We start from the raw sequence: 26,985 nt of genomic DNA on the forward strand, positions 1-26,985 counted from the left end.
TTATCTCTTCCACACCCAGTCCTCCCTTCTGGGAGACATCTGCTGATAACAGCTATTGAATGTCACTGCATGGCTGATAAGAGCTACAGCATCGCATTGGGAGGAGCCAAGCATTCCTACTAGAATATAATCTGAGGTTCTGGGCACAGCAAGACAGGCTTTATTTTCCCCACTGGATTCCCAGAGGAAACAGCTGCCTCTTCCACTGGATCTTCAGAGGAAGATCCACCCTTCTACAGCATCCCTGATCCAACAGAGCCACACCCGGCACTGCAGGAGGGCTGCAGCCAGGGCTGCCCGGCCACGACGGACGGATGGACGGACGGACAGATGATGGATGGATGGATGGATGGATGGATGGATGGATGGATGGATGGATGGATGGATGGATGGATGGATGGATGGATGGATGGATGGATGGGTGGATGGATGGGTGGATGGATGGATGATGGATGGATGGACGGGTGGATGGATGATGGATAGATGGACGGACGGACGGATGGATGGATGGATGGATGGATGGACACTGCAGCTCCATGCCCTGGATGCAGCTGAGCTGGGCAGTTCTGTGGGCACTGGCTGTGGGCTCCAGGGCCATGGGCAGGGATGATCTGAGCAGGGTCTGACTGGGGCCACAGAACTGCAGCAGAGCAAGTGTGCCACCTAGTGCCACTGCATCCCAAATCTGCATCCCAGATCCACATCCCAGATCCGCATCCACATCCCAGATCCGCATCCCACACCCATACCCTGGATCTGCATCCCCCACCCATACCCTAAATCTGCATCCCACACCATCGACACCTCATTCTGGATACCCCCAACCCCTCTCCCACCCCCCCTTAACAGACCAAGTGACCAGATGAATAGAGTACAGAAAATTAACCCTTTTTATTGATGCATTGCAATTGTTCTACATTTTTACCATATTATGTAGAAAATACTTAAAATACAAGCTACTTTGTAAAACCAAAGACAAACATTGAATCCAAAGATAAACTATGTTTTCACAATGGACCCTTCTCCCATATAGTTAGTATTAAATTTTTAAATATCTATTTCTTTTGTTAAAATGATTTTTACATACCCCCTAAGTACATCAGCAATACAAACATAGATCAGTAATTGTCAGAAACTACCTGTATCTAGCGGCTTGTAAAAAGGAAGAGCACAACCATAAAAGAAAGTTAAATTTTACACAGTAACTAGCATATCAAATACATTTAATAAAGTAGGAATTCCATTGCAATATCAAGGATTCAAGCAGAAATACTAACATTACATATAATGTACTGCTACATGTAGTGAGATAGATATAGTTCAAGCTGAATCTGAAATCACACATTATATAAAGTTTAGCAACAAACAACCATGTGGACATGCGGCACCATTCAGAAGTTTAAATAAAATTTAAAAAAAAGAAAGCAGGGCTGTGCCAATCCTGTCATTTAGAAGCAATTTAGTTTCATGTACTAAAAGAAATTGCTGAGTCAGAGGTAAATTACTGCATCCCATCAATTAGGTGCTAAGCAGGAAAGCCTCAGGAGTTGCCTCTGCAGGGGCTATCACAGCTGCAAATACAGGTCAGGTAAGAGAAAACTGATTGAACAGCTCAAGAATCACAGACAAACCTAGCTGGGACCACTAGCTGGCTATCAAATATTCCAAAGGTGAATCCCAAACTAGGTGTGAAGAAAATTAAAGGATGCCAATTCCTATCCAGAGATAGCAGACTTCTCTCCAAAAATGTGTAGCAGGCTCTGACAATGAGGAGAGTCAATTCTTGAACCCAATTTGAGGCTGGATATGCAAGGGAAGAAGGGATGTATCTCCTTAGAGCAGAACACAATACACCTAAATTGGGCATCATATACTGGGGCCCTGCTGGGATGGGGTTTGCTGTGTATCACAGAGGAATTTTGGGGTATTACTTGACAGCTTGTTCCAAATGGAGCACGTTTGATTTTACCTACATCATTTCCATCTCATCCTCCCTGTTCCAACACTTCTGGGAACTCAGGCAGTGGAGGAGATGACACCGTGCTTAGGGAATACATTTGATTGGGATTAATTCTGTTCCAAGGTCCTCTAAATGGACATTACAAGCTGCTGTTTTCAAAGGAAAGTGGGCAAGTTCTCAAAATTATTAGCAGATTTTGCTAGAGGTCTTTTTTTCTTTTTCCTGTTAGTGAAGTGTTTTCCATGAAGTCCTATTTGTGAAACGGGGAGTTGGAGCTTGGTTTGCCTTTTGGTGGAAAGGCACAACTCTGTACCCAAGAGGTATCTCAAGGCAAGTACTGAACACAAGCAATGTCAAAAAAAGCAATAAAGTGCCTACAGCAACAAACAGCATCGTTTGCAGCAACGATGTGGCACAGCAAGGTTGGTTCTCTACAAACACACTGAACATCAACGGGGGCTAACGCTACCGCCCAGCTCCACGGCCTCCAGCCCTCCCTGGTCCCTCCACCTCAGGCCAGTCCAGGCTTCCTTCTAGCAGGAACGTGGGCTTGCAGAAATGGTTTGGGCATTTCTTGCCACAGCCAGGTCAGGACTGGCCTCCTTCCCACTGGGACGGAACATAAACTGGGGTTCAAGGTTACCAAACCTCTTATTGCTGCAGTTACGCGACCGCTCAAACCAGTTTATATCATCCTTTTGGACAAGATACTTTATGTGTTAGATGAGAAATAATTCCTGGTACAAGGGACCCAAGGAAACAAAGTGTAGTCCAAAACCTGCACTGATTATCCAAAGTGAGTATTTCCTCTGAACACTAACTAGGGCTACAGCTGACAGACCTTCCCAACAACTCCACATTAGCAGTAGCTATAAAACTTTTTAATGGTATTATGTGCTTTACAGCAGGCTCTCTTTGGTATAAATATTCTATCACCAAGCTAGCAATATTTTACACGACACATCTGCTATTCCTGTGGGGGAAGGTAACGCTACACTAAAACCTAATAAAAGTGATTGCACGTTATTTAATCACTTCTGCAATATTAGACTAAACATTCCAATGCATTCCCAGCACTACCTTATCCGAAATGCACTGACAGACACTAACAGTACATGTGCCATTTCAAGGGAAAGCTTCGAGGGGACGTCGCTTCACTGGGAACAAGAACGGAGCTGGGATGAGAGCGGTGACAGGGAGAGGGCTCTGCACCATCCTGCTGCTCTGGCCGGGGGAGCTGGGTGGGTGAATTGCTTCAATTCGACGGGGGCTTGCTGGTCCCTCGTAAGGCAAGCTCACTGTAAACTCTAGTCACACTACATCATCATTTAAGGCACTACAATAAGGGGACACACCAAACAACTCTTCATCACACATACCTGTGCAAAACAAATCCAAGGTATCCTTTCCTCTCGTGAAGCTCTACTCCTCTCTCAGTGCTACAGTGATGAGCTCTAACCATTGCATTATATCACATACATTCCAACATGAATCAATTCATTTTGGTTTAAATACAAAGGATACAACACTTCCATCCCCAGGAACGTTTAAGAATTAGACAAACACTAAGTACAGAGTTCAAGTATAATCACTACACATTTTGATTACAAAGACAGAACATTTGGGGTTAGCAGGAAGTTTTGCTTGTTATATTTTTCTAATCAATATGTACATATTTCATTTTCTGTAAAATATTAAAACACCACCAATACAAAACTTCTAAAATAGTTTTAAATTCAGTAATAAACTTTAAAATCTGGATTTTTTTTTTCCTTTTTTCTTTTTCTTTCTCTTTTTTTGTCTTGTTTTTTTCTTTTTTTTTTTTCCTTGCAATTCCTACATGCACGTACTGTTTACAAGTCTTATTAAGAGCGCTTTAGAGTAGCTGCTGACATATCCAGGAGGATACGCTCACAGGAGTATAAAAAGCTGTACACATCAATACAGTGATGTTTCATTGTATTTCAAATTTATCTCCCTCCTAAATGAATCACGTGAGGCAAAAACATTAAGAAAAACAGAACAAAGCAAAGCCCTGTGCTTCTGTGAAGGAATCCAGCTCCATTATAGGGCCAGCATCTAATAAGCTGCAGAAACCAAATTTTAGAGCAATGCTGCATTATTCACTCTCAACTGGAGACAACAACCACTCTGACAGAGCTACTGAGCTCTGTCACACAGTGAGATCCTGAATACAGTTTGAACCACTTAGAAGAATTCTGCAACGAACACAACAAAAATTCAGCTGGGTTATGGAGAATTTTCGAGAAAACAAAGCAGACTCCAGGGTTTACAGGACTCCTGAATGTATCGTGTTGCTGGCATAAGGCAGCTGCCTCTACCAGTCCTTAAACAAAGCAGAGGAGTAAACAAAATACCTTTGACAGAAACATATATGGAGATGTAATGGCTTTTCAGAACCAGCAATTTGTTAAAGACAAAGTGAATTACAGAACAGATGTCGAAATATTAAATCTGATTTTAAAACTGCCCCAGCAACATACTGAGATAAACATGCACATTTTTAGTGGCAACGTGGATCTGTGCAAGCTGCTAAAATAGAATCTGCAAATCTTTTTGTTTAAGTTACACAAGTTAAAAAAGACATCAGGATCTGTCTTCTGAGACACTGATTTGACACCCCTTTTGATTAGCACAACAGAACAATTTTAAATAAACGTGACCATGAATTTTTTAAAAGCATCTATAAAAAGTAAGTAAAATTTTAAAAACTTAATTAGTGACCCTCGTACTGGTAACAAAGCATGCTGCTCAGTTAGTGACTGAACTCACCAGAGACATTTGGGAACAACATACAACCAGATCAGGGAGAAACACGAACCAGGCAGTCACTCCCAGGCAAAGGTTCACCTGAAATCCTCTCCAGCCTCTCAGGACCCTCGCAGGACAGCGCTTCACTGGCAACTACAAGTAGGAGTACTGGTTGATCTTGGTGGGGCTCAGCGGGTATCCAGTGTAAATAGCAGATCCTCTGGAAGCACCAATATAGGACTGGGGAGCGAACTGGTGTTGGTACTGGGCGGGGGGGACGTTGGCAGAGGTCAGCAGGCTGGGCCCCACGCTGACAGGGACCTGGTGCACCAGGGTGCTGGGGTGGGCAGCGTAGGTGGCGTGGCGCGACGAGCCCTGCGGGGAGAACAGGTGGGCGATGGACGTGGTGGAGCCCAGCGTGGCAGCAGTGCTGGGGGCATAAGTGTACATGTGGGGCTGGCTGGACAGGTGGGCACTGGCCGTGGCTGCTGCCAGGTGGGGATGCACTGGGCTGCTGTGCTGGAACGTGTAGGGAGCCTGAGAAATCGTTGACGTGAGGGGGGCCACGTAAGCTTGCTGCCGGCGTGGGACAGCATTGCCGTTTCTCTCCTGGGAGGCCAGCACTGTGGTTTGCTGGTTCTGCAAGGGGAGGGAGTAAATGAGGTTAGTGGTCATGCTCAGGTGAGGAAGGGGCAGCCAGAGCCCCCTGATGGACACCTCCATCCCCCCTGACACAGCTGCAGACCCTCCCTCCTCGTGATGCCCTCCCGCAGATCTGAGAAGGTGACTGCACTCCATGGGGACAGCGGTGACACCTTTCCTCTGCAATGGGGCAAACTGCCACAGCTGGATAAGTGAGGGAGGTCCTAGATCTGACCCAGAACTCCTCATACATCTACTCCTCTGCACCTTGGGAGGGTGGAAGCAGGGCTGCCCTGTTTTAGCACCAGAACACCTGTCTGGTGCCCATGGCAGAAGTGAACTGCAGGGGTAACAACATTCTGTCTCCTCTGAGAGGAGCTGCAGTGTCACCCAGAGATCAAAAGTCCTGACACAAAAAAGCGAAACCAATCTTTGAATTGAACCATTCAAAGATGTCGGGTGTCAATTGTTAGTTTGAAAGAGAAAGTCCAGTCTTAACCTACTGCTTGGAACTCTGTGAGGTCTAGAGAAAGGTAAAGAACTAAAGAATTTCCTCATACTGCACCTTCTAAGTTACTCCAATTCAACAGCTGGACCTTGGTGTCACCCTCCTGAGTGGCAAGAAGGACCTGCTGTAACTCAGGTGTGACAAGGAGCACAAAGAGAGACTATGGAGACAACCACACTTGTCCTACCCTGCACCACCCCAGGGCAGAACCAGCTCCCAAGAACTAGCACTTGCAACTACTGATCCTCTTGCAAGCCAGCCTTCCTCCCTGCCTCAGAGGTTCCTGAAGCAGCTGTGAACCAGCCCCAGGCAGCAGGGACAGGTGGGCTCACCTGGCTGAGGTTGAGGGGCTGCACGCCGTTGGTGACCACGCGGTGGGAGCGGTAGCCCGTGGGTGTGATGCAGCATCCTGACGACTGCCCGCTCACTGAGGCCACTGGCTTGCTCTTACTGCTGCTGCTGCTGCTGCTGCTGCTCAGGATGCCTGCAAGATGCCACAGGCTCAGTCCACTCCTCCCCTTCCCACAGCTCTAGGCACCAAACTGACTCTGTCACAGAGACTTTGCTTTAATTACGATTTCAAATGTGACTAAGAAACCACCAGGAATGGTTACAGATCTTCCTAAACGCAGCCAAATGTAAATGAAAGGTAAATCTATCAATGACTATGAAAACAGACCGAGGCAAGTCCAAACTGTGAGGATGAATGTGTGACAGGGACAGGAGAGCACCCCGAGATACCCACCTGAAGCCTGGGTGGCTACGATGCAGTCATTGAGCTGCATTTTCAGGGGTGGGACGATGATGGTGCGGGAGCTGGAGCTGTCAGCAGCAGCTCTGCTGGGCAGCTCCAGGGCCCCCCCAGTGCTCCTGAGCGAGGACAGGGGGTCTGGGGCATAGGGGCTGCTCAGGGACGAGTCTGAGTCAGGGGAGTCGTTGACGGTGACGTAGCTGATGACGTTGGATCTCTGCTTCATACCCAAACTGCAGGGGGAAAAAGACAAAATACAAATGGGAAATGTTCTAGCTTTGCCCACCAGATTACAGATCTCCCTCTGGGATTTCACACCCTCCCTGCTTGCCCATTAAAACTCGGATTAACTGCAGGCACAACAACACAGAGATGTGATGGGGAATATTCAGTCTCATGCAGCTCTTCTGAGCCTGCCCGGGGCTCACACACCGTGCTCCCCCCTCTCCCTGATGCATGAGCTGAGCCCAGCAGAGCCCAATGACCAGCCCACCTGGCAGGTTTGTATTTGCTGTCCTCCTCCTCGTCAGTGTCGCTGCGGATGGTGATGACACTGACAGGGGGGCTGGGAGTGTCGGGGATGACGATGGGCTGGTGCTGCTCCTGCACGGGGACCAGCACGTTGGAGGAGGACGAGGTGGAGCGCAGGGGGCTGCTCCCAATCAGAGAGTACACTTGGGTGGGCACAGGCTCCAGAGACGAGCTGGGCCTGCAGGGAAAGCACAGCAGGGTTCAGCTCCAGCTCAGACAAACAGCATTAGGAACATACAAGCGTGAACATGAACAGAACCTCAGTGCACACACTCAAAGAGCCAAGTGCCACAGACATGGCCAGAGAAGGCACTCAGGGATGCTCTGAATGGGACTGAACCACCTCAACACTGCCAGAAACTGCCACCCCTCATCCAACACTTCTGTCACTTGCACTGCTATGGCACCAACACCCCAGGAGTGTAAAACCCCTCTGTAAAACCAGCAAAGCACTTGGTCAACCATGTCCTTGCACTCACTGAAATTAGTATCATTTAAATCGGCGACGACAGCACAAAGGCTTTTTCCAAGACGTCTTTAAATGCAATTGTAGCATAATAAAGTTACACCCTCAATGCCTCCATGATCGGAAGATGCTTTTTTCATACCAAAAAGGCAACCTCCACAAACAAACTCGTGGCATTTCTAGGACTGGGAAAGGAAGCAATGGAATCCTTACTTGGCTGTGCTCGGTGCTGGCTGCTTGTTCTTCTTTGCTGGCACATTGCTGCTCTGCTGCTGCCTCACAACATGTGCAACCCCAACGTTCAGAGGCTGTGCTGTGGCCAATGTCACGTGGTTGGTCAGCAGAGATGGCTGTTGCATGAGAGTGCTGTACTGATTTCCATGGGAATGTGCATTCCTGGAGCAGAGAAGAAACAAGAGACGCAAATCCCATGACTACACTGCAGGAACCACGAGCTGCAGCGAGCCCCTGAGGGGAAGGGAGACACTGTGGGCTCTGTGATGGACGTGTTCCCACTTGGCAGGGAGCTGGAGCTCCTGCAGTCCCTACCTCCAGTCAGCCAGCTGCTGGCTGCTGCCGATGGTCTCTGGGATCACGGCCGCAGGCTGGACAGAGTTGTGCAAAGCAACCCCTGGGAGCTGCTGCCAGGTGGAAGGGAGCAGGATCTGCTGGGTTCCCCCCGGCCAGGCCTGCTGCAAAACAACAAACACAGACACGAGGATCACTAGGCTTCAGTTCCCGCAGGGGCAGGCAGAGATCTGTCCAAGCAATCAATGCACCAGGGTGGATTGTTAGCTTGCAGAGATACAGCTCATCCTTGCACGTTTTCCCAAGGACAAGAAAATCAGAGAAATGAGCTTCCCCAACATTTTGCTGATCTCTTTTATCACTGCTGTCACCTGGAGAAAAAAGTGTTTATATTGTGCTGCACATGCAGCCAGGTATTGCACTGCCAGGTGCAGCAGCGGTGCTTGGGACTCTGGGTGAATGTAAACTCACACCACTGTTCTGCTGAAAGGTCCCAAAATATGAAACCAATTTGGTCCTTTCTGCTTTTCTGCCTTGCAGGGCTCACACTGAGAGAGCTGAGATGGTGTCATTATTGTGGAAATTCACCCACCTCAGCTGAAGCATTTAAGAAAAGCCACATTGAGAGATAATTTGGTTCCATGAAGGCAGGTTCAATTCATTAATATTATCGCTGTTCCAAATAAATTTGACAGCATAATATTTCCATGATTTTGATAATATATGGCTTTCTCTCCTGCAGCTTAAACTGCAAAATCTGTTGTTTCAAATTCAGTATTTCTGCAAGTAACAGATCCACTTAGTACAAATAAATACCAGTTCCGAACAAGAAGCCTTCAAAGCAGAGAGCTGCTAAAACCTCTGCCAACATAAGCAGAATAATAATAATAACAATAACATTGAAAAAATAAAAAATAAAAAGAGAAATATGTTAAAAGTCACACCATGCGTCTTTCCAAAAGCCAACACCTGCACAAGACAAAGCAGAGAGTTTAATACAGCAAGATATAAATTCCCAATGAGAGGCAGAAATCGGGCCTTCCAAGCGACGAACTGTTTTGACAGAGGAAGGACAAAAATATGCAAAGCTTAGCAAATGGCTAATGCAAACTCAGGGGAAGCAGCAAGGGAGAAGTGTTGGAAGCACTAAAGGTGAGCAAATTCACGCCAAAGGCTCCCAGAATCCAAACAGAACTAGTCAAGTCCTCCAGAGAAACTCAGAATGCAGGCTCGGAGTCTGGAGACAGCCGGCTCTGATCTCCACTGCTGTACAGGGGAGCTGAACCTCAAGTCCACTGCACACACACAGCAGAACAGAATTTGCCTGTTGAATCAAAGCCCAAATACACTTTGGAAAACATCACTAACAACTCACTTGTGTCCCAAGCTCTGCTATAGTCACCCCTTGCTGTTTTTGGAGCCCAGATTGCAGCCTTTCAGCAATCAAAATTCAACAGGAGGAAAGAAGAAGCACCCCTGGGTCTGTTTAGCTCAGAGCTGTGACCAGGAGAACCCCACTCTCCTGCCTTCCCATCCCCAGAACCAGGGAGCAGCTCACTTGGTTCACAAGAACTCAAATGAGTGGGTTTAAATTTCAGGACAGGTATGACTCGAGCAAATTCCACTTCAGCAGAGGTCTCCCTCTCGGAAGAAAATGACATTCAAACTACCACTTTAAAGCCACAAGAAACAACATGGTTCACACAATGGAATGTGCTTTGAAAGACATGTGAGGATACCAGCACTTCAGTGCACTGCAATGTTTTCATAAGCTTCACTGATCTGATTCTGGAGTTTTACAATGACTTCTTTGTGGCACTTGCAAAGTTGTTCTGATGCAGGTGCCAGAATACAGAAGAGGAGAATTTTGCAAACGTACATTTCTTAAAGGTGTGTTCATTCCTTTCCCCCATCCTTTTTTTAAAAATTGTTCCAAATGACCTAAAAGCTAGCTATTGCCATTTTGGATACTAGAGCTCACCTTTAATTTCAACCAAGAAATACATATCAACTGAAAGTATCTGTGAGGAACAGAATCTTTATCTGGATGAAACAAGCTACGTGCGATTGGCTATAAATAACAAAAGGCCAGAAAATTATTGTCAGTGTTCAACAGAGGTTAAGAGAAATCAACTGCTAGAGCAATACATTAAAGGATTTGCTGTCATTAGGGATTTTAGCCTGTGCTTAATGATCTGAAACATTTCTCCATACAAAGCAGCTTTACACGTGTTGCAAACAATATATGGAGCTAACTTGCCAAGTAGGTCAAATTCTGGCCATCCAGGTACCTGTAGCAGAGTCAAGCTAAAGACTGATTCCTTTGTATTCCACAATCAAAAGGCAAAGATAGGAGAGTAAGTGAAGAACAAGAATGATTACAACTCTTCTAGGGTCTAGTTTAGAAGAGCTTTCAATACTAGGCTAGCAAAGGTAATAGTCAATGGATCTGGATTCTTTACAGAGCCACACTAAACGTCAGAGTCAGACAGTGCTTCAGCAATGTTGGGGAGGAAAACAACAAGACATTAAGATGTAGCAAGAACACAGCCACAAGATGGCACATGCTTCCATGCCCTCTGCAAGTCTAAGTTAAAACAAAAACTCAGTTAGTGAACACAATCAAGGGAGGCAATTACCAGTACTGCAGCCGTCTGTTCGACCAGCGCCGGCCGGCCGGCTGCGCAGTTCAGGGTAAAGGGCACCGCATACTGCGGCGTGATGGTGGCTACTTGAGGATGAAGAGTTGCTACCATTAGTGGTGTACAGCTTCCCTGAAATGTAGATCAGGCAGTGAGTGAAACACATGAGCTGAGGCAGGTCAGTGCAGGTCAGTGCGCTGGGCAGGGCCGGGCGCGGAGGGAAGGGACGCACCGACACCGACACCAGCGCCAACACCCAGAGCCTGCACTGCTCCACAGGCACCTGCAGGGCCCCCAGGAGAGCACGAGGAACTGGGAATCTCCAGTCCAGTGACACAGTTCAAAAGGCAAAACAGGTTGGGGAAAAGTTTGGGGACAGGACCTCTCCGATGACACAGTTCAAAAGTCCAAATGAGCTGGGGAAAAATTTGGGGAGGGGATGTCTCTCTGATGACACATTTCAAAAGTCAAAGTGAGCTCAGCTACTGGCACTTTACTGACAGCCATGCTGCACTAGCCATGGCACAGTGCACCCTGGGCAGCTCCCTGCACTTGCTGTCAGACCTTCAAATCCACACACAGAACTCTTGAGAAAAGGTAAACTATGGGATTTCATGGAAGGCACAGCAGGTCTTTGGTGTCATGAAAGAGCAAAGTTATCCATGATGAAACCACCCAGACATGTATTAGTCCATCAAATGTCTAATTTAAATTAGATTCTTGGTGTACAATTTGCACTCTTGGATTCAGGTGGGCCTTCAAGTGGGTTCTGCTTTTTGGATACTGTGACCTGTATCATTAATGCTACAGAAACCAGCAATCACAGAATGCCACCTAAACATTTGGACTGAACAAACTAAAAATTACTCCTCTACAAGGTCTGCAAGTGCAATATGCTGCCTGAAGAGTAAAACTAACAGAGTACTTGTTAATGCCAGCAGAAACTAAAACTATGCAAATAAATAAAAATGCACTTAACTATAAAGGCAACTACAAATTTTCAGCGAATAAAACTTGTGAATCATCAGGCACTTATTGTACAATAAAGGATTACTTTTTGGAAATTAAAATGGGTTTAATTTATGACACATTACTAATATTTAAAACAGCATTTTTAGAATGATTTGTGAATTTTGGTATTGTATGTTGCTTAAGCTGCAAACTGCAGAAATAGGTATGTCATTGCTACACATTAATTCACACTAAGAATGTAACTGGCTGAGAAGGATTCAGAAATAATTTTGTTGATTTAAAGATGAAAATTTAGCATGAGTAATCTGTGTTGTCACCTCTGTTTACCGGGATCTCACTTCTCACAGCAATGATTTCTCCTGCCACGTTTTTAAAGTGTAGGCAAAAATGACCAGCACTGCCTTACAGGCAGTGTCCATGCCTGAAAAACACAGCCTGTTTTTAGCAGCTGAAAACCACATACTGATTCCCATTATTAAATCAAACTCCTAAAACCAGGGAGGCACATGACATAAAATAGTTCAGACTTTAAATATTCCAGAAAAACAAAACAAGAAAATACTGTCTTAGAAGTGACCTGCATTTAACATTTCAGTGTGTCCTGAGAACCCCCTGCACTCAGGCAGGTTCTCCTGGATGGTGGAATTGCAGCTGAGCCTATGAGGGGTTTGGGGTGGTTTTTTTACCTGTGTGAGAACTCCAGACTGGATCTGCAGTGGCTGTGCTGCAGGTGCTTGTGGCACAATTGGGACAGCATTTTCCATCCTGACTGGGAACCCAGAATGCTTTGTAGTTGCCTGAAGTCCAGCTGTGGAGGACAAGACACATCACTAAGCTGTTGCACTATTCTTTCATTTGTTTCCAAAAATCAAATGCTTACTAGATAAGGGCAGAGGATAGGGTGGGATTAAGGGATAGAAAAGCTTTGACAAAATCCCAGTAAAACACCAGCTGAACATCAACTTCTGCACCTTGGGATTTCACAGGGCCATGATGAACAGCTCAGCTCTGTGGAGTCTGGTTTGCAGAAACAGTGACACAGACTCCCAATTCCAACCTGCTTCAGACAAGTTTGAAGTTCAAGCCTTCACCATCAGCTCCCATGTCACAAATAACCTTCCAGATTAAGACAACCCAGGAGTCAGCATAACTACAGAACCCTGAGGATGAACAGAGGCATGAACAGAGCTGCCTGTGCTGAGCTCACTGACCCACAACCTGTGACAATCTGCTGGTGGCAAAAAACCTGCATCAGGGCTGTGAACTGAGGCCCAAACACCAGATGTTTACTGTTGAGATAACAAACAAGCAAGACACACTGATTTTCAGGCAGGTCTGGCTCCTCTGTTCCCTGCTTTCTGTGGAATGCTGCTGTGTTCAGTTTGGGGGGAAAAACTGGTTGAGCAACCAGATGGAGCCTGCAAGCCAGGCAGGCAAGGTCCTGTCACCTGTTCCAGCACGACCTGGAAGGGAATCAAGCTGCCTGCACACGTCTGACCTGGTTCTGCACCTCCATCTGATGCAAGAGCCCCGTGTGACACCCACAGAGAGCTCTGCTCTAGTCAGGCTTTTCTCAGTTTAGTGCAAATCACAACTTTTCCTGCCCTAACAGCATCACACCAAGGGTTCTTGGCTTACTTTGAAAAGCAGGGGGACAAACAATGAAGGTCTGCTGGAAGGGGTCTGTCTGTGTGCAGATCTGGGTGGTTCCAGGCTGCAGGGAAACACTCTGCTGAGCCACTCCTGCCACTGGGGCTGCAGAGGAGGGGTACAGGGCGGACTGGTAGTTGAGCAGGGAGACGTCTGAGTTGGCCAGGGAAAGAGTAGCAGCAGCAGTGGAATTGGAAGCCAACACACTGGCCTAGAAAAACAAACAAAAAATCACTTATCTCCTGTAATTTTATCTCTGTTATAAAACAACAGGAACCATCAATATAAAACTAGGAGGAAAGCACCTGGAAAATGTTTGAGGTAAAAGGCTTAAGACAACACAGAACAAAAAACATTAATTGCACCCAATTAACTTATGTTGCTGAAGTGAGAAATTTTCAACACATGAAGTAAAGAGGCTCCTTGGTCTGAGTTTTGGAAATTAAGACATTGAGACAAGACTATGAATTTTGGAGAGTGGTTTAAATTTTGGCCTGAAGGCACCAAATCACCCTACTCCTTGTCTTTGATTAGGATAAAACAGGTGAAAGATGCCATACCTGGTTGTGTACTGTGTTGAGCTGGTTGTTAAAGCTCATTGTCAGGTTTGTGCTTGTGTTAGGAGCAATGTGAGTGGTGAAAGGGCTCTTGATCTGATTCACTGTATCATACATGTTCACTCTTCTCTTGCAGATCTCCATGTTCTGAAAGCAAGATTTCACACTGGAACAGAATGACAGAAGGAAAACATTAGATTTGTAAAAACAGGACACAGATGTGACAGATTCCCAACTTTATGCACGTGCTTTACGTTTAGGTTCTTTTAAACCAACAAAGAATGTCCTAAAACATGAAAAGGAAGCTTATGAACATTCCATTCCTTACACATGCCATGGCTATTTTCAGATCAGCCAGGAACTGCAGAAAATAGCCCTGACAGAGAGCTGGGAAGTGCTGCTCTGTGATTCCAGCAAATCCTGGAACAAAACAGCCCATCCAAGGGAGCTTACTGGTTACTGTGGGGGAAGTCCAGCAGATGTGCCATTGTAACAAACGAATGGTTCAAAGTCTTCAGTGGAGTAATTCTCTTATCTGCATCAATTGTCAACATTTTCTTCAACAAATCAATGTATTCCCTTCGGTCAGCCTTCTCTGCCAACATGTCGGTCCCTTCTAAGTCTGTAGACATATTCACCTGGAAAATCACATGGGAGCAGTTCACACAAGCATCACATTAACTGCTGCCTAACAGTTCAATAATGTCACATCACACAGAAATAGTTATCAGGCATTTCTGTCTCTTAGCCAGACCAATTTCAGGCATTACAGTGCTAACACTGCCTTTCCCTTGCTCGTTCTAGGACAGAAAGTCAAACTTGCACATGGAATTCTCTTCTCAACAGGGAGTTGGGTCTATTCAAAGGGACCAAGCAGGCTTCATTCTCCACTCACTGCCAAAATGCCCTCATGTTTTGGGGGAATCTATAAGGGGCTGGCAAGACAGAATGATTCCACCTTCTCTGCACAGATGTAACCTGATGGTAACAGCTACAAAAGCAACAGAAAATTGATATTTAAGATTTAAGACCTCATGATATTTAAACCACTCATATATTCCTTCATTTTACCTCTAAAAAGAGAATGAAAATAAGAATGATCTGTAGTTCTTGTCGCTATTTCCAAAGTTTCATAAGAGGTTTAATCCTACAAACACATTTGAAGGGGCTCACTCTCCTACTGCTCTACTATACTGGGAACAGGCTGGGCACACTCCTGCTAACACACTGAGGCATAAGAAAACACAAAACATTTCAAACAGGGTTATAATTAACATTTTGACCGGTTTTAATCCACTGATTTCTGATGCAAATTGGCACCACTGTAAACTTCCATCAGTGCTCTGAACTGGCAGTGGAAGAGGTGCTCCAGCACAGGAGCCTCAATTTTAGAGATCCCCCAAAAAATGAAAGTTACTTAATTATATGTGGAAAATTAATGAGTTATCTGTGTCCCAAGATCCCCACACACCTGCGCCATATCATCCAAACAGTTGAATATATATTTCCGAGCTTCTTTTGATTTTATTCCTGTTTCCAACTCATGTTCTTCTGGGGTCTATAAAAGAAAACAGTAGTATAAACTGAGACACTGTGTGTTGATAAGGAAAAAGCAGCAAGAAATTGCTGAGGCAGATGATCAATTGCTGCTTTCAGACACACCACACACCAGCAGGTCAAACCAAAGAGCCCTGGGATCCCATTCCCTCAGCTGGAAAGATCATTCACTGCAAAGCTGAATTAACAACAGCATGACTTCATTTCAAGGCTGCCTTGGGTAGTGCATTAGCCAGAAGAACTGAAGGTTTCTGATTTAGAAAGAGGCTATAAATATTTTAAATCCCTCTTCTACAAAGAAGAAAGGCAAATTTCCCTTCTTTTTGCTGCTCAGAGGCAAATCCAAATCAGGCCTAAATCCCATTCTTTCCTGTCCTCTGCCAACCCAAAACCAGATTCCTGATAAACTAACAAACCCACCACAAAATACTCCATATTTTACTGGTTGGATTGTCAGGAGATGACAACAAGATGACACACTTCCCTGGGAATGAGCAGCCCATAATAAGCAGCCATTATCTCAGTGAGGAACACCCACCCTTTGCTGGTGCTATCACCACTGCTGCTTTTGTCAGAGCAGCACCAGGAGCTCTGCACAGCTCCTGCAACCTCAGACCCCCAGCCAGCCACGCTCCAAAGCCAATCCTCACTCACAGCGTTTGCACAGCACACAAAACTGGGTGGGAATTCCTATCAAATCCTCAGTGAACAAGAGAGAATTGGGGATGGGAGAGACAGACAAACCTTGAGCCTCCACAGTGGGTATCCCAAATTTGGATCTCTGTTAAAAAACCTGCTTGTTTTCGTTCCTGCACTGAGAAGATACTCCGCTGGAAGGCCTTGAGTTTGTGAAATGTAACGAATCTGGGAAAGAAAATCACAAAAGTGAGGACTCCCACCCTATAGAATTCACAGCTAATGGGGTAATTAACAGCCAGGTTTGTTCACAGCTAATAGGAAACTACCTGTAAAGAAAGACTGCCCAGATATGCAAAACTGCAAAATTAAAGGGACCAACTCAAGTATTTATAAAGCCACTTTTGCAACCACGCAAAAATTTCAGGTTTTAAATGCATCTTTCTTATTTTACGGAAATATTTTTGCTAATGTATATGCAAGCAGACTGTAGGCTTTTAAGACATTAAAGAGTGTAAGAAATAGACATTTTGAGGAAAAAATACCACAGAATTTATCATGTATGTATAAATAATTAAAGGCATGATTATCCAAGCAACATTGCTGTGCCTGCCTACGCAATATGCTAGGCACACAATTTCAGAATAACATCATGGCAAAGCTCTCAGTGACCAAGAAACCAGGACCAAATATCCTCAAACACATTTACTATACTTATTTTTACATGTTAAAAAAAATGGCTCAGAATTTTGAAAGACGCACCTGAATCCTTGTGGTGGTATTGATAAGACAGATGGTAAAGGGATAACGATTAAAAAGCTATGCTCAAAAGGAAAGAAAATAGCAAATGTATCAAAAACTCCACAGTGTTAAGGTAACTATGCCTTGATCAAACCATCAATTACAGAGCATTTACAGCTCTTTAGCATTTCTTATTTGCCAAACTCCTGCTACTGCACTGTGCCAAAGCAGGGCACTGTCACAGCTTGCGACCACAAGAATTTATGGGCTCACTTTTCAATTAAGCCAAGGTGGATCCAAGTGTCTGCATGTGAATATTTCTTTTATCTATGTGATAGTTCAGGTAGCAGTTCTATTTTTACAGGACAAACTTTTGCTTCAGAGCCAAAGGGTGTTTAAAAAAAAAAAGCTGTAAATCCCAGCCCAGCCCATGAACTCATTCCTGGAGAGGTCCTCTCACAAGTTCCACCTCAACTTTCACTTGCTGCTGCAGAATCTCAAAAAAAAAAAAAAAAAAAAGAAAGCCAAGTCATCTTCAGTCCTCAAGGGAAATTCAGACATCAAAATGAACCCCATGAAGTCACACCTCACAGAGGGCTGCAAAATCCTGTCATTAAGCAATGGAAAAAGCAGCTCCTCCCCAGCCACCTACACCAGCAGATAAGGTTCTCAGAAATTACACAAAACTCAGTGCACAAGGAAACCACCAGGCCCTACCCCAGCTACTTTCTAGCTCATTGTGCTCATTAAGGTACCACTGTGTTTCCTTTGGAAATTTACAGTGCTGGGAAGACACATGTGAGACACTTAGTAAGTTTTCATGTATTTTATCACATAAGGAAAACCATACCCAGCACTGCAACAAGATCCCACCGTAAAAACCCCAGTGGAAAAGCTACTCTGAAAAAAACCCCTCTCACAGACTTTTTGTCCTTTTATAGGCACTGACTAGGCCAGGTAATAATGCCAAGTATCCACAGAAAGGACTAATTAGTTCAAGATGCCTCTCAGAGTCTTGCCCTTGGATTCCAAAGACAGCTTGAGGCTCACACTTTGCATAAAAACTGAGGGTTGCTGTAGGTATTAAGAGGGCAGGAATGATAGGCTTGCTCTGTCCCCACATGGAAAAACTGCCCTCATGGTGCAATTACAGAGAGTGTTTCACACCAGGACACACACACCTCGCTCTGCTTTGGCAGGAAGGGGTTCAACAGCTCCTGGGTTTGGAAACCAGGGGTTAACTGCAAATTGGCCCCTTTTTCTGGACAGGATACACTCAGCTCAAGTGAAAACACACAGAACTCTGTGCTCCCTGCCCAGAGACAATGGGAATATCACAGAGAGAAAATGAGCTCAGACAGCAGCAATGTGCACTGATGAAAGCTGATGGGGGACATGGGGGTTTCAGGAGAGTCTGAACACAGAAAAATCAAGGTTTAAGGTGAAGATCCCACATCCCCCAGTGCTCTCACCTGGTCGTACTCAGATGCTCCTGGATACAGAGGCCAGCCCAGAAAGAGCTCAGCTATGACACAGCCCAGTGACCACATGTCAATGGCTTCACAGAACGGCAAACCCAGGATGATCTCGGGAGCTCTGGGAAGGGAAAAGGAAAGAAAAAATCTTTTACTGAAAGCTGCATTTCTCCCCTGTAAACCACTCTGAGTAAAGCCCCTCCATGCACAAGAAAATCTGTGTGAATATAAATTATTCACTTTAAAGCAGAAGTTGTTTCCTTGGGTGGCCTGATGGATCCCAACCTTTTTTTCACTTAGGTGGATTCTTTTATTGCCACAGTGGCCCCCCAAATCCTAGGAGGCCTTTATATCACAGTTGCATAAAGTTACTCCTTGAGTAATCAGTTTAATTACACCTGACAGCGTGTGAGGTGTCCCTGAGACAGCACACAGCATCACAGAATTATGGAGAGACCTTCAGGATCATCTAGCCCAGCCTATCCTACCAGAATTGGGAAGAAAAGCTCTGGGCAAACAGAGACTTTTCTAGGAGAAGGTCCTGAGACCCCGGGTAAGCAGCTGCAGGGGGCTGCCTGATTCGTGTGGGGAAGAAGAGCACCTGCAGAGCCAGGAAAAGGAGCTCCTCAGAGAGCAGCTGGGTTTCCATCAGCAGGTTTTCATGCAGGGTTTGCTCAGAGAGTTTCGAGTCTAAAATGGATGCAGAGAGCCCAGCTGGAGGTTGTGTTTCAGGTTTCTGTGCACTCAACCACACCTAATGCAAAATGTACCTGTCTGGCCCAGCCTTTACGGGGAGGTGATAAAAAAACCTCACACTCCAAGCAGGGTTTGCTTCTCTAACAGGTTGGAATTTCAGGGAGATTTCTGTCTGGAGCTGACTCATAACACAGAAGGATGTTTTAGTGTAGCTCTTCACCTACACAGAGTTCTGAAACAAACGGAGGCTGTTCCGGCAGGAGAAATTCTGGTCCCACATTTGCATAGAGCACAAAACCCCAGGTGCTGCAAACCCCAGGTGAGCTGCTGTGGGAATTTACCCTGGAAAGTACAGGAAATACAAAAGCCTTGACCTTCATCGTGAATAACTAACACAAGAGCAAAGGAAGACAGAAAAGCCCTAAACTCCAGGCTATCCATTTCCTGGTCATGCCCCAGGGCTTGTGTGGCATTCCTGGTGTTTCACTATGGATGCTTCAGTTGTTAAAAAAGGCTCTGAAACCAGCTCTGATCCCTCTACAGAATTCTAAAAACCAGGGCTTGCATAATGTACAGGTGTCAGTAAAATTGACACTCACCCTCCTCGACTCCTGAGCCTCCCAGCTGCTCATCCATGGCAAGAGTGACTCCCCAGTTAATCACCCTTTGTGCAGTGGTGACACAGAGACACCTTCTGTTTCAGGTGTCTACACAACAGAGGCACTCAGCCCAGCTGCTCAGGGCACCTGAGAAAGCACAGGATCAGAAAAGGCCAGGCTGGATGGAGCTTGGAGCAACCTGGGATAGTGGAAGGTGTCCCTGCCCATGGCAGGGGTGGGATGAGATGAGATTTAAGCTCCCTTCCAACTCAAACCAGTCTGGGATTCTCTAAAAAAGATAACCTCACTGTTGCAGTGAGGTCACATTTATTCTTTATTACCCAGATTTTATTATGTCTGAGCCCCCAAAACCAGAGCCATGATACACCTTCAGTAATCAGAATAATAGATTGTTCAAGCTAAGGCATAATGACACTCTCCACTCAACACTGATCTGTTTCTACCTTTTTGTTTGGCTGCTCCTGGCAGTTGTTGACTTTGGAAAGGTTTCTCACATGTGAAAATATAAATGATTGTGCAAGTATGAGCAGTAGCTGATATTTGAATGCTGACTCTCCTGCCAACATTTACATTTTAAGGAAATATGCTAGAATGGATACAGCTTTCTACAGGCTAAGTAAGAGGTGCAAAGCAGAGGATTCTCTTTCTTCACAAGTAGGAAAAGTACAATTCATACATTTACACAGGAGCCCCCCTTGCCATTACTTTATGAGACACCATCAGCAAACTGTACTGCCCCTCTTGATTATCCTGATGTAGGAATATCCAACTCAGAAAGGACCCAGACCTGTCATATAAGGCATGCTGCACTTGGACTGGCAAACAAACTAAACTGCAGATGGCTTGTGGAATATACAGAGCATGCTAATCCTTCTCTAGTGTGCTAAAAACTCCCCACCAGTTCCAAAGGAAATAGAGACTGGTGGCAGTTTGTTGGTCTTTCACTCCAGGATGGAACAGACTCACATATTCCTAAATCTCAATACCATGATGATAGCAAGTCTTGTATTTTATTCCCTGCAACTAAATAAATGAACTTCTCACGAGCCACCTGATTTCACTCTGATTGCAGGACAGGGCTGGGAAATCAGAATTTCTCTCATCTCCTTTTACATCACTACAATTAGCAGCCTTATGAGATGTGAGCTGAACCAGGACAGCAGGCAGAGGTCACTTCCATAGCTGCTCTGCCAGAGATTAAAGTGATTTTACCATCTTAAGCTCTTAGAAATAAAACCAACAACACTCTTTGCACAGATGCTTGCTAAGCACTGCCTCCCAAAGCTGACACTCAGGCACTCTCAGAAGAGAAAGGACACACAGCAGCCCCAGAAAACTGCAAGCCTGACTCCCTCCCAGCATTTCCAAACACTCCACGTTTACACCTGTGCTTAGGGATGGTGGGAACACGGAGCCTTGCAAGTGCAGCAATGCAGGGAGCAGCAGGGCCAGCTCAGAGCTGGATTAGCAGAGTTAGACTTGGCAGAGGCACTGCTGCTCCCCAGGCCAGCATGGCTGGGACAGAAGTAGGTCATGGAGCCCAAAGCAGAGGTGAGAAATGGATACTCCTGCACCCTGCAGCTCCCCCAGTGCTCAGGGCCACCTTCTCATGGCCCAAATTGTCCAGTCCCACAGTCTGTGCTCCACACTGGCCCGCAGGCAGCACCAGGAGGCAGGGAGCTGAGTAAAACTGCCAGGATGGCTGCACTCACATTTAACACAGGACATGAGTAAACCTCACTCTGTGCAGCAGGGAGATCAGTACTGCAGGGATTTTTTATTTCTGCATGCTGTTTCCTTCCATTGTTCGTCCTCCACAAGAACAAAAGCAACCTGAGGGTGGTACTCTCATTTTCAGGTGAGGAATTACTGCAAAAACATCCTAGAACTGCCCCAGGAATTGTTCACTGCAGAGAGCTGATCTACTCCTACTCCATGATGGGCTTCAGAGCCAAAGAATTCTTCATGGGCACTTCTACTGAGTCTTTGAAGTGTGAGCAGTAGAACTGCCCCTCCTGAGTGGGGTCAGGCAGCAGAGGCAGCAGCAGTTTCTGTGGAAAAGGGATCTTTCCACAGCAGAGGTTACCCAAGTGACAGGGATTGAAAGCTAAAAGGTGAGCACAGAGAAGTTTATTTTTAACAGCTGACAGAGAACCATAGGAAGAATTGGTCTGTGCTCTTTCATTAAACACAGCATTGAAAAAAATTCCAACTAGGAACTCATCTGAACACTAATTTAATGTGAATATGGGTAAAGCAATCCAGTTCTCCCACAACAAGCTGGTTTCTGCACCATCTCTGTAAATTCCTAGATTATGGATTTTAGTAATCATCACCATTTGACTAATTACACATCACTAAATACTAGATTTCCACATCACAGCATTCTTCACTCCAGCCAAGCAGACAGTCCAACGCCACCTAATCCCAGGTTATTTGCCTTTCTGGCAGAGTCAGTCACCCCAGGGAGCTGGAAGGGGCTGGAGTCCAGTGCCCCACACACAGATGGAGCAGGAATTTCCCTCCCTGCAGCCCCTGGAAGATTCTTATCACCCCTCACTGCTTTTCCTCAGCTAAATCTGTTTTCTGAGATACCAGAAAATGGAGAGCACCATGGGCCTCCCCAAACTGCTTTGCTGAGACATGTGGCAAGTCAGATAGAGCAGATTCTTGACCACTGGTCACCTCTTTCCATGCAATAACAACAAAACTGATGATGTACTTTAGAGAGTGGGTGTTTTTACAGAGTTGGGGGCACAGGGGACAACTGGACTACAAAATAAAACCATACCAATCAATAGTTTGGAATTGGAAAGATTGGTGCCAACAAGCTGAGCAAAGATCATGAGCAATGGATTAAGTCTGTATCACATGAAAGGAATGTCATGGAAAGCTGGTACTGGGTGTTGGAGTTAAAAAGAAAAACAACACAAAAACAAAGGGAGCAAGCACACAGGGAGCGTGAGGGATGAACAGAGCAAACCTACAATAAGCCAGGCTTTAAAACTGAAGTGAGCAGCCAGGGAAGACATCAAACAGGGCAGAGACACAGGGTGGGGCGCAGTGTCTCAGTCCTGTCTGGTCCCAGCTGGAAGGACTAGATACTAGTTCAGAGTTTTGCGTCAAGTGAGCTCACATTCCACCCAAAGCAACCCTGACAACACAGCAGACTCTGCACGGCCCTTTGAAGCCAGAAGTTCTTTCTGCATCCATTTATTGAAGTCTGCTGCTACTTAAATTCAAATACAGACTTAACAGAGCCAAGCTGGAGGAATAATTGAAAGAAACAGCACAGCTTGCTTTACGCACAGTCTCTTGAGTTTTAACGTTTCTGGCCATATTTTTACTTCTTGGGCAGGAGTAGGGCAGAAGACATCTCCACACATTGCTAAGGGAAGCTGAGATCTTTCTCATCACTGCTGTAAGGGAGCTGCAGGTCTCATGAAAGCATGACTTAGCCAGGGTTGACACAGGAAGTCATGTGCTCCTGAAGGGGGCTCAGACAAAGATGAAGAATCAGAAGAAACAAAAGCGAATAGAAATTGGCATCCCTTTGACTTCTCTCCCTTCTAAATGTCCAAGGTTAATGGACTAGTTTCAGATCATAGCAGACAACCTCAAATGCACTTCTCCAGTTTGCCACTTCACAGTGTCACAAGCCAGTGGACAGGATAAAATCACTCAGTGCACTGATCTGGGGGGGAAAGGAAGGTGCTGGGCTGCAGATTAGGCGACCCTAAGGCAGACATTCTATTTATTTACATCCAACTTTCAGAAGAAATCTCCAGGAAACATGCAGAGCTGATGATTTCCTGCTGCCCCTCAGCTGGGGTTAGACAGGGAAGCTCAGTGTCTGCAGAAGGAGCCCCCAGCAGGATCAGCCTGACCTGGCTCAGGGAGCAAGGGCAGTGCTTACCTGTAATAGCGTGACTGCAGGTACGTGGAGCACACGGCCTTGGACACGTGGCTGGCTGACCCAAAGTCTATCACCTTCACTCTGTAGGGCTGGCGTGCAGGATCCACCAACATGATGTTCTCTGGCTTCAAATCAGCGTGGATCAGACCCAAGCTCTTCAGCTTCATCAAGGCAGTTGCCACTTGCTGCAGGATGGGCCGGATGTACTTCAAGGGCAACGGACTGAACTTGTTTTGCTTTAAGAAATCATATAAGTTCTGTTCCAGCATCTCAAAGACAAGGCATGTATGATTCTTGTGTTGAAAGCACTCGTAGGAGCGGACGAAGTTGTACTCATCAGCATTCTCACTGCTCAGGCGAGACAGGATGCTCACCTCGATCTGGCCCTGCCGGGCGTACGAAGGGTGGTTCTTCAGGATTTTGATGGCTACAATCTCCTTCGTGCTACGTTTCCAACATTTCGCCACCTGCCCGAACGTCCCTCGTCCCAGGAATTCCAAGACCTCATAGCTGTTGGTCATAGAGCACAGGATCTCATGCTGGACCAGCTGATAATCTCCCTCCCCACTGGAGCTGCTGCTTTTCGTGGTGACCGTGGTGGTCGTGGCCGCAGCTCCCACCGCAGGTCTGTTTTGCAGCATGAGAGGTGGATGTTCCTCAATGATCTGCACACTACCGTTGCTGTCAACCTCTTCACTTTTCCTTTTTAATCCACATTTTTGGTATGGTTCCAGCAAAGAAACGTTGCTCCTGTGGGTGATGGTCTGGCTGCTCTGGAAGGATGCTGTGGCGCTGCTGCCGGTGCTGTCGGCCGCGGTGACCACGATGTGCTCGACGGAGGGAGCGGGGAGAAGGAGGTTCTGGTCGTAGGCAGGGATGCTGAAATTGGCTACCTGATGAGAGGAGCTGGCTTGCCCTTGAGCTGCTGGGAGGTTTTTGCTGTGGGTATAATACTTGTCACTACTGCTCTGTCCTGAAACATCCCAGACAGACGGCTCCACTTTCAGTTTCTTGGCACTGCAGAAGGCACTCGAGGATACTGACGGAGGGGAGAACACCTGCAGCTGTGAGGCCATACCTGGAAAGGAAGAGGAGAACTCGTAAGGGGCAGCAGGTTGGGATGGACAAGATCCTCCATCTCACAAAACCCAGAATGACAAAAATCCGGTGTTTTTCTGAGCACCATGTGGTGCCCACCACTGAGGAAGGGAACCTCTGTAAGTGCTGCCCTAAGGGCATCACCGAGCCAGGCTGTGCAGATTACTGCATCTGAGAAGCACACGGCTCTTTATCCAGCTCGCTAAAGGAGTCCCAGCACACGAGAGGAATCACAGAGTCAATTCGGTTGGAAAGACCTCTGAGATCATCGAGTCCAACCTGGTGACAAAATACCACCCTGTCACCCAGACCAGAGCGCTCAGTGCCACGTCCAGTTGCTCAAACACCTACAGGGACGGTGACTCCACCAGCTCCCTGGGCAGCCCGTTCCAGTGTCTAACGAGTGAAGAAATTCCTCCTATTGTCCAACCTAAACCTCCCCTGGCGCAGCTCAACACTCTGCGCTCTTGTCCTGCCGTTCGTTACCCGGGAGAGGAGCCCGACCCCCACCTGGCTACACCCTCCTTTCAGGGAGTTGCAGAGAGCGATAAGGTCACTCCCGAGCCGCGTTTTCTCCAGGCTAAAAAACCCCAGCACTGGAGAAAACAATACAGAGGATGGGGGGAGCGCAGGAAGTGGGAAGACCCTGCGAGAATTCCGATCCCGTGCCCAGGCCTGTTTCCTAGGCGCTGTAAAAACAGACTCGGTGGGAAACCCAACCGCGGCAGGCCCAGCCTCCCCCCGGGGCAGCGCCCGGAAGGCCGGAGCGGAGCCCGCCGGGAGCGGAGCCCGCCGGGCCGGGCCGTTACCGGGGCTCGGGCCCGGCCCCGCCGTCGCCGCCCCGGCCCTCCCCGGCCCCAGCGCGGGGGAAGGGGCGGGCCCGGGCCTGCCCGCCCCGCCGAGCCACGCCGCCCGCACTCACCGCCGGTGGGGGGTTCTCAGCCGCGGGCCGGACCTGCCTGGGGGACACGCGGGGGTGCGGAGCCCCGCAGCGGGCTCATCATAGCCCCGCCACGGCCGCCGGCCCGGCCCGCTCGGCCCGCGCTCGCCGGGGGGAGCCCCCAGGCCGCTCCGCCGCCGCCGCCAGGCTCCGCCGCGCCCTCACGGCCCGGCCGGGCTCCCCCCGCCCCGTCCCGCCGCCGCCCCGGGCCCGAGCGCCCCCGGCCCCGCCGCGCTCCCGCCGCCGCTCCGGGCCCCGAGCGCCCGCACAGGCCGAGCCAGCCGAGCCCCGAGCGGGCGAGCGCGCACGTGACCGCGGGGCGGGGCGGCCGCAGGAAGCGCCGGGGCCGGGCCGGGCCCGAGAGGGGCGGGGCCCGGGACGGAACGGGACAGGGCTGGGAACCGAGCGGGACCGGGCCGTGCTGGGCTGGGGAACCGAACAGGACAGGGCTGGGAACCGAGCGGGACCGGGCCGTGCTGGGCTGGGGAACCGAACAGGACAGGGCTGGGAACCGAGCGGGACCGGGCCGGGATGGGCTGGGGAACCGAACAGGACAGGGCTGGCAACTGAGTGGGGCCGGGCCGGGCTGGGGAACAGAACGGGACAGGGCCGGCAACCGAGCGGGGCTGGGCCGGGCACCGGGAGCTCGGCCAGGCCGCGCTCCGGGTGTCAGAGCAAGGCCCAGGCTCTGCTCCGGGCCCGGCCATGGCAGCAGAGGAACGGGCAGGAACTGAAGCTCAGCAAGTTCCACCTGAACATGAGGAAGAACTTCTGTCCTGGAGGGTGTGGAGTCTCCCTAACTGGAGCTATTCCAGAGCCATCTGGACACAATCCCGTGCCTTGTGCTCTGCCATGACCTTGTTGGCACAGGCAGGTGGGACCAGGTCAGATGCTTCCAAGAAGGGATTTAATCCAGTCAGGTCACCATCACCCACTCAAGAACTCCACAACATTTTTTCCCAAGTCAGTGTAACAGAGACATTTATTTGCTTTCTTGCAAAAGTTGACAATATTTAAAAATAAAAATTACAAATAGTCTTACCAAAATTCAGACTGAGAGTAGGTTTAGATTACATATTGGGAAAACATTCTTTATTCAGAGGGTGGTAAAGCCTTGGCACAGATTCACAGAGAAGTCATGGCTGCCCCATTCCTGGAAGTGTCCAAGTCCGGGTTGGGCAGAGCTTGGAGCAACTTGGTGTAGTGGAAGTTGTTCCTGCCCATAGCAGGGTTTGGAACTTGATGATTTTTAAGGTCCCTTCCATCCTCACCCATTCCGTGATTCTATGAAAACCTCAGCAACTCTCACAGCTTCCTGTTTACATGA

The 26,985-nt window shown here is 47.5% G+C and overlaps 1 protein-coding gene across 4 annotated transcripts; it reads right to left on the reverse strand.

The window, feature by feature from the left end:
- Nucleotides 1–867: 867 nt before the first annotated feature.
- HIPK1 (homeodomain interacting protein kinase 1) lies at nucleotides 868–25,720 on the reverse strand. Of its 4 annotated transcripts, none has more exons than XM_066565067.1 (16): nucleotides 25,641–25,720; nucleotides 23,621–24,698; nucleotides 18,386–18,509; nucleotides 16,281–16,400; nucleotides 15,451–15,537; nucleotides 14,433–14,617; nucleotides 13,983–14,145; nucleotides 13,411–13,633; nucleotides 12,459–12,580; nucleotides 10,798–10,932; nucleotides 8,180–8,319; nucleotides 7,844–8,026; nucleotides 7,127–7,342; nucleotides 6,628–6,866; nucleotides 6,215–6,366; nucleotides 868–5,371 (listed from the first exon to the last, which is right to left on the reverse strand). In XM_066565067.1, the coding sequence occupies exons 2-16, from the start codon at nucleotides 24,694–24,696 to the stop codon at nucleotides 4,886–4,888; spliced, it is 3,651 nt and encodes a 1,216-aa protein (XP_066421164.1). In that variant the 5' UTR covers nucleotides 24,697–24,698; nucleotides 25,641–25,720; the 3' UTR covers nucleotides 868–4,885. The 4 variants fall into 4 exon arrangements, with proteins under 4 accessions (XP_066421164.1, XP_066421166.1, XP_066421163.1 ...); XM_066565069.1 differs by having other exon boundaries at nucleotides 868–5,107; nucleotides 8,180–8,322; XM_066565066.1 differs by having other exon boundaries at nucleotides 8,180–8,322.
- Between the last annotated feature and the right edge of the window lie 1,265 nt (nucleotides 25,721–26,985).

This window comes from Molothrus aeneus, chromosome 24, assembly GCF_037042795.1.
Source record: "Molothrus aeneus isolate 106 chromosome 24, BPBGC_Maene_1.0, whole genome shotgun sequence".
In the NCBI taxonomy this organism is placed as follows: Eukaryota; Metazoa; Chordata; class Aves; order Passeriformes; family Icteridae; genus Molothrus; species Molothrus aeneus.